The sequence below is a fragment of the Podarcis cretensis genome (genome assembly GCF_951804945.1).
Source record: "Podarcis cretensis genome assembly, chromosome: 18".
NCBI classification, from domain to species: domain Eukaryota; kingdom Metazoa; phylum Chordata; class Lepidosauria; order Squamata; family Lacertidae; genus Podarcis; species Podarcis cretensis.
This window is the reverse complement of record NC_137188.1, coordinates 5,704,910-5,713,103: the sequence shown is the minus strand read 5'-3', so window position 1 is coordinate 5,713,103 and position 8,194 is coordinate 5,704,910. Positions and strand designations below refer to the sequence as shown.

General features: G+C 49.4%; 1 protein-coding gene across 1 annotated transcript; it reads left to right on the top strand.

Moving 5' to 3' along the window:
• The first annotated feature begins 5,574 nt into the window (after positions 1–5,574).
• Positions 5,575–6,940, top strand: LOC307207137 (E3 ubiquitin-protein ligase RNF167-like). The gene has a single exon (XM_079960894.1). It carries the CDS (start codon positions 5,919–5,921, stop codon positions 6,834–6,836), a length of 918 nt encoding a protein of 305 aa, XP_079817020.1. The 5' UTR covers positions 5,575–5,918; the 3' UTR covers positions 6,837–6,940.
• Positions 6,941–8,194: the final 1,254 nt, after the last annotated feature.

Sequence of the window (8,194 nt, the reverse complement as noted above, 5' to 3'; positions counted from 1 at the left end):
GGAGGGGCCTGGGGAAGGGGGGAGAGAACCCTCAAGCAGCCGGAGCAGCCGTCACAGGCAAAGAAACGGCACTTCTTCAGGGAGGGAACCACCAGAAGGGTCTCGGAAGTGGACCTCAGAATCTGGGCTGGATGACGCTCCTTCAGATACCGTATTTTTCGCTCCATAAGACACGCTTTTTTCCTCCTAAAAAGTAAGGGGCAATGTCTGTGCGTCTTATGGAGCGAATGTGTGGTCGCTCGCTGGCTCTCTTTCCGGCCCCTTGCCCAGGCATCCATTGTTAAATATTCTGCAGATGGAGGCTGTTTGTTTCCCCATCAAAATGTGACTGGTTGATTAGATTATCCGTCTGGACACTGTAGAAAGGGCTCCCTTTCCTTTCCTAAAGAAGCTGCAGAACTGTGAATTGAACCCCATAAAAACAGGATTTCCCCCCTTTGCAAAGTAAGCTCAACAACTTTGAGCTGATCCTCCAAAAAGGGGGCTTTTCAAGCTGCACAACTGTGGGCTGATTCCCCGCAAAACAGGGCTTTCCGCCTTTTCCTCCTCTAAAAACTAAGTGTGTCTTGTGGTCAGGTGCGTCTTATGGTATACAGGGCCAAGGCCTTTTAGGGCTCTAAAGGTCAGCTCCTTTAGGAGTCTCATGCTCTACCAACTGAGCTCCTGTTCTCACAGTGGCCAACCAGATGCCCCAATGGGAACAACTTAAAAGCCCGCTGGATCAGGCCCATGGCCTATCTAGTCCATCAACCTGTTCTTACCATGGCTACCAACCCAACTTTCCCCACTCTCTGTTTACAACAGCTGCCAAGATGGCATATAAGACCAATTCTTTTGACAATATATCTTTTTCTTTTTTAAAAATGAATATTTATTAGCATTTTTAAAAACAAGACAATATATCTGTGTGATGGCCTGGGAATCTGCTTCAGAGGCTGAACCGGAGGAATCCCAGCCTGCACAGGAGTCCCCGCCTCCAGGACCAGCTGAGCTGGGGCAGGGGCTTGGATCTGAAGGGCCCTCACCTGTGCTGGATCCTCAGGAGCAGACACCAGCTGAATCCGCTCTGGCTCCAGAGGTGATGGAGGACCCATTGCCTGCAGGTGCTCCACTCTCAGCCCCGTCAGAGGAAGCTGAGGTGGCCTCTGGGTCCAGTAACCCTCCAGCCTCTCCTGAGCTGCAGAGGCTCAGGGCAGAGAGGCAGAGGGAACTAAGTTCTCGCAGGAGGAGGGCTCACCTCCAGGCCAGGAGAGGCGAGCCACCTGTGGACCGGGGCCGCCCTATGCTTCGGGGCAGATAAAAGCCAGCCAGCCAGCCCAGGCCCAGGTTGCAGGAGCAACATCATTGGAAACCTGTTCCTGCCGGCACCCTGACCTGCTCTTCTGGAGTTCTTGACCACGCCCGGCTCCTTGCCCTGGACCCCCCTTCACCCTTGACAGACAGCCTCCAGACCCTCGACCCAGGACTCAGACCATGCCACACATTAACCACCCCGGGACCAGCACAATCTGCATTGGCATCATCAAAAATATTCAATAAAAAAATAAAAAAATGAGAGGCACAAATACAAGATGGGTGACACCTGGCTTGAGAGCAGTACATGTGAAAAGGATCTAGGAGTCTTGGTTGACCACAAACTTGACATGAGCCAACAGTGTGACGCGGCTGCTAAAAAAGCTAATGCAATTCTGGGCTGCATCAATAGGAGTATAGCATCTAGATCAAGGGAAGTAATAGTGCCACTGTATTCTGCTCTGGTCAGACCTCACCTGGAGTACAGGGCCTGCAAGACAGAGCTGTTGCACCTGGCATTTGGTCAGGGCGCAGCCTGACTCCCTCCTCTGGCAATCTTTACAAAACTTTAGTTTATGGTTGCCATCAATTTTGATTTTAATTCATTTTTATAATGTTTTATAATGTCATACTGTTTTAGTGTTGTTAGCCGCCCTGAGCCCGGCTTCGGCTGGGGAGGGCGGAATATAAATAAAATTTATTATTATTATTATTCACAGTTCAAGAAGGACACTGACAAACTGGAACATGTCCAGAGGAGGGCAACCAAAATGGTCAAAGGCCTGGAAACGATGCCTTATGAGGAACGGCTAAGGGAGCTGGGCATGTTTAGCCTGGAGAAGAGGAGGTTAAGGGGTGATATGATAGCCATGTTCAAATATATAAAAGGATGTCACATAGAGGAGGGAGAAAGGTTGTTTTCTGCTGCTCCAGAGAAGCGGACACGGATCAATGGCTCCAAACTACAAGAAAGAAGATTCCACCTAAACATTAGGAAGAACTTCCTGACAGTAAGAGCTGTTTGACAGTGGAATTTGCTGCCAAGGTGTGTGGTGGAGTCTCCTTCTTTGGAGGTCTTTAAGCAGAGGCTTGACAACCATATGTCAGGAGTGCTCTGATGGTGTTTCCTGCTTGGCAGGGGGTTGGACTCGATGGTCCTTGTGGTCTCTTCCAACTCTATGATTCTATGGTTCTATGATTCAGTAACGTTAACACATGCAGGGCCTGGGAGAAGAGGGGAGAGAATCCTCAAGCAGCCAGAGCAGCCGTCACAGGCCCAGCTACCGGGCAAAGAAAGAGCACTTCCAGCTTCTAGACAGGCAGGCACAAAACAGAGGCAGTGGCTGGAGCACAGAATGCAGAAAGACATGGTGTATTCTCCCTTGGGAGCACCCTAGGGATTATCCTGTTAGCTGGGGTGGTGTCATGGATTGGCTGGGTGCCGAGAAGTGGGGGGGGGGGGTTCACACCAGCTAGGGAGGCCCCAAGGGAAGAAGGCTCAGAGTCCTGGTCAGATGTTGGAAGACTGGGAAAGGCTATGGAAGAAAGGGTTTAAGTTTACTGCACGTACACTATTAAAAGAAAATATTATGAAAATGATGTATAGATGGTACTTAAGGTAAAGGGACCCCTGACCATTAGGTCCAGTCGTGGACGACTCTGGGGTGAGCGCTCATTTTTATTGGCCGAGGAAACCAGCGTACAGCTTCCGGGTCATGTGGCCAGCATGACTAAGCCACTGGCGAACCAGAGCAGCGCACGGAAACACCGTTTACCTTCCCACCAGAGCAGTACCTATTCATCTACTTGCACTTTGACGTGCTTTCAAATTGCTAGGTTGGCAGGAGCTGGGACCAAGCAACGGGAGCTCACCCTGTCGCGGGGATTCAAACTGCCAACCTTCTGATCAGCAAGTCCTAGGCTCTGTGGTTTAACCCATAGCGCCACCTGCGTCCCTAGATGGTTCTTAACCCCGGTCAAATTAGCAAAGATTTATCATACAAATGATCATCTATGTTGGAAATGTAAAGAAAAAGAAGGTACTTTTTATCATATGTGGTGGACGTGTCCTAAGGTGAAAGACTTCTGGGAAAAGATTTATAATGAGTTGAAAAAAATGTTGAAAAATACATTTATTAAGAAACCAGAAGCTTTTCTACTTGGAATATTAGGATTGGAATTGCCCCAAAAAGATGTCAGATTGTTTTTGTATGCCACTACAGCGACAAGACTTTTATTAGCCAGAAATTGGAAATCGCAAGAAATACCAACAATAGAAGAATGGCAGGTGAAGATGTTGGACTTTTTGGAGATGGCCGACGCGACTGGAAGAATCCACGACCAGAAAGAAAAGGAGATACAAGAGGATTGGAAGAAATTTAAAAAATATTTCACTAAATATTGTGAAATAAGATAAATAGAAAATTCTTGGAAGTAATAAATAGGCTTAGGGGTAGAATAAGAATGTGCGTAGTAAATATTAAGGATTAGAATATTAATAAAGGAGAAGAGGTTAGTTAATGAAAGGAGTTAATATTATAAGAAATATGAAGCTGGAGAACTGTTATATAGGTGATATAATGAAATTCAGATAGAGAGGGTTTGAGGAAATCAGTTATCAATGTAATGAGAATTAGATATTTAAAGATACAAATTTCCTCTGTATTTAGTTTTGTTTATTGTGGTGTAATGTGTTTTTCTTTGTTAAGTGGTTTGTTATGTCTTTTTTGTGATAAATGTGGAAAATAAATATTATTATTTTTTGAAAAAAACAACAACAGAGTTCTGGTCAGAGGGAGAAGCCTGGGAGGATGAGGTGTCGGAAGCTGAAGAGACAGGGTTTGGAGGTTCTAGCAGGGGAGCGCAGCTATCGTATACCCTTGACCGAAGAGACTGTGGAGGAAGATTGGAAGAAGTTTAAAACATATCTTAAGAACTACCATAAAATTGAGGAGTGCTAAAATGTTAAGGGAGAGGAAGACGTAGAATTACAGCGGTAAATTTTGTTTGATTTAGGGTGAAAGTGAAAAGGGGAATGAATTTAAATTTAATTGGTTAAAAGGGTTGTTGAATAATTGTTAAAAAAAAAAAAAGGATGCAAAAAGGGGAAGTTATGGGGAAGTCCGAGAAAAGAGGCTTATGAAAATAAGGTTAAGAAATTATGAATTTATGTGTTTGTTTGTATGTTGTTTCTGTTGTGTTTTATAAAATTGGAAAACTAATAAAAAATTTATATATAAAAAAATAAAAAGAGACAGGGTTTAGTGAGCAGGAAGAGGCTGAGGCAGAGAGCAGTCCAGACTCAGGGGTAGAAGATGAGGATGGAAAGGAAGGGGGCCAAGAGGCAGAGATGAGGCAGGTGGCTGAAGAATCCAGGGCTTCTCCCCCTCCTGCTGTGACCAGTCCCACCGCCATTCTCTCAGGACCAGAAGAGGCATGCAGAGAGTAGAGCAGAGATGAACAAGACGAAGAAGTACCGTATTTTTCGCCCAATAGGACGCACCGTCCCATAAGGTGCACCTAGTTTTTTTGGGGAGAAATAAAGGGGAAAAAATTATTTCCCCCCCAGGCGCGGGGCTGGGGCGGGGGAGGCCCGCCCGAACTTCCCCCGACCCCAGCCCCCAAACAGGCAGCTCTCTGCAAGCTGTGGAAGCCCAGCGCTGGCTCCTGCTGCTTGCTGAGAGGTCCGCGAAGCCTGGATGCACCGATCTCAGCGCGCGCAGGCAACACTCCGCAAGCGGCGGGAGCGCTCCTGCTGCTTGCGGAGAGGTCCGCGAAGCCTGCAGAGCGAGAGGGGTCGGTGTGCACCGACCCCTCTCGCTGTCCAGGCTTCACCGAAAGCCTGCATTCGCCCCATAGGACGCACACACATTTCCCCTTCATTTTTGGAGGGGAAAAAGTGCGTCCTATAGGGCGAAAAATACGGTATCAGATTGTTTGGGAAGGACCCGGGAGAGGAGCAGACTTAAGGAACTGTGGAAAGGAAGAGACTTACAGCATTCACAACTTCCTTATTGGGGCAAGATCTACTGGGAAGAGTTGCTGAGATAAATTCATGACTATCTAAAGGCTGCTAGCCACAAGCGCTATGCTCTTCCTCCATCTGGAGGCAGTTCTGAAAACCAGTTGCTGGAGACCACAGGAAGGGAGAGGGCTCTTGGGTGTTGCTGGCAGGCTTCTCCATTGGGACATCTGGTTGGTCACTGTGAAAACAGGATGCTGAGCAGGATGCCACCGTTGGCCTGACCCAGTCTCTCCTTACGTTTGTGTGAGAGTCCCATGACATTGTTTGCTCTCACTCCATCTTTCCTCTGCTCACTAGCCAAGGATGTAGTCAGTGAGTGATGTCATAAGGGGCCAGGCAGTTTCCAAACAACTATTGCTGAGAAGGTCGGAGGTGCAAGTGGTGGGAAGTGTGTGGACGGGAGGTGACCAACATCTATGATTGAAAAGCTCTTTTGGAAGCTGGTCCTGGAGAAGGAAGTGTCCCTGTGAGAAGCGTGTGGCTTGCTGTTGGCCTTGCCTCCGTGGTCCCAACCCAGCTCTCCAAGATGCGCAGGTGAGACCTGGATTTCCCACCAAGCTCTCCACCCCACAATCCTTATCCACGGAAGGTAACCTCCAAGATGCAGCTCTCGCTTCTCTCTCCTCCTTTGTTGGTGGCCTTTTCCCTGGTTCTAGAGGTCACCTTGGCCAAGCCGTTCGTCTACCTGGTCTACACCCAGAACTCCACCTGCCTCGATTTCAAAGCTGTCCCCGCTTGCTTCGGCCCTCCGCTTCCCCAACTGGGGCTCACGGGCTACCTTGTCGAGGTGGTGCCCGCAAATGCCTGCCAACCCCTAATAGCCCCTCCGGTTCCGAAGACGTCTCCGCTGGGCTATATTGCCCTCATCCGTCGGTATGGATGTCCCTTTGGCCTCAAGGTCTTCCACGCCCAGCAAGCTGGCTACCGGGCGGCAGTCATCTACAACTTCTACTCTGATTTGCTTGTGAGCATGGCTGTTGAGGTAGAAGGCCCGAAGGAGAAGAAGATCTTGATTCCGTCCCTCTTCATTGGTGGGTCAGCCTCCAAGGTGCTGAGGGGGCTGGTGCGTTCTGGGAACGACACCAAGGTCACAACAGTGGTGCCTCAGGGCTATTACAATCCCTGCTGGGATGATGACATGGACATCTCCGTTTGGGACCCAGCTCACCATTACCTGCAGTTCTGGCCGGGCTACTGCACCCAACAACTGATTGTGGAATTCCTCCGAGAGTTTGGGTTCGTGATCCTCCTGAGCTTGGCAGTCAGCGGCCTGGTCTTCGCTGGATGTTTGAAGTGGTACCGACGGAGACAAGGCATCAGGGTGAAGACCTTCAGGAGAGGCGACAGCTACGACCTGTGCGTGATCTGCATGGCAGATTACGAGGTGGGAGAGAAGCTGAAGATCTTGCCATGCTCCCATGCCTATCACAGCACCTGTATCAACACCTGGCTCCTCATCCAGCCCAGGAACGGGAGGACCTGCCCCATTTGCAAGCAGAAGGTTGGAGTTGTGATCTAGGCCCGCCACGCGAGATACCGCTGGATGAAGGAAGAGGAGGAGGAGACGGAAGGAGGGAGGCCCAACACGAAATATCAGAAACAACAAAATTCTCCCAAACATCAGCCGTTGTCCCCTTCCTTTTATTGAGATTTTGTGTCTGCATTTCAGAATTAGGTACAGATGTGTGCCCAGGGTTTGGGTGGGTTTTTTCCCCTTCTTCTTTTCCAAAAAAATAATAAATAAAAGTGCATATCTCTTGGAAGCTCTGGCGGTCTGGAGGAGGTGAACCCAGGTGGATGGGTGACACCTTGGCAAACAGGTGAGATGTCAAATAGTTCAATGAGGTAAGGGCAGTCTGAAAGCACCTGGCTGTTTATGTTCCAGGATGGGGGCAGGAAATCCCCCTGCCGTGTGGTGGAAGTGAGGAAGAGTTTGGATTTGATATCCCGCTTTATCACTACCCAAAGGAGTCTCAAAGCGGCTCACATTCTCCTTTCCCTTCCTCCCCCACAACAAACACTCTGTGAGGTGAGTGGGGCTGAGAGACTTCAGAGAAGTGTGACTGGCCCAAGGTCACCCAGCAGCTGCATGTGGAGGAGCGGGGAAGCGAACCCGGTTCACCAGATTACGAGTCCACTGCTCTTAACCACTACACCACACTGGCAGACAGTCCTGGGTACCAGTTGTGGAATTTGTGCCCCAAATTCCAAATCAAGCCGTGGTTGGCTAATCCCACATGATTGGCTTATTGGTGACCACCAGGGAAGAATTCTGCTGGCCTGCTGCAGCCTCCCTCCTCGCTGGCCAATAGCCCACCTGAGAGGCACTGATTCATCCTTCCCTGTGCTCTGTCTGGGGGTGGAGCTAAGCAAATCCAGCACCCCCTGCAAATTGTGAGTGGGTGGTTCACGCAGACCCGGAAGAAAATGGGTAACTGAAATGATCAAGGGGCTGGAGCAACTCCTCTATGAGGAAAGGTGGCGCTGTGGTCTAAACCCCTGAGCCTCTTGGGCTTGCTGACCAGAAGGTCAGCGGTTTGAATCCCCATGACGGGGTGAGCTCCTGTTGCTCTGTCGCAGCTCCTGCCAACCTAGCAGTTCAAAAGCACACCAGCACAAGTAGATAAATAGGTACCACTGTGGCAGGAAGGTAAACGGCATTTCCATGCGCTGTGGTTTCCGTCACGGTGTCCTGTTGCGCCAGAAGCAGTTTAGTCCTGCTGGCCACATGACCCAGAACGCTGTCTGTGGACAAACGCTGGCTCCCTTGGCCTGAAAACAAGATGAGCGCCGCAACCCCAGAGTCGCCTTTATGGAAGTGAGAGCTGGACAATAAAGACGGCTGATCGCCAAAGAATGGGTGCTTTTGAATTCTGG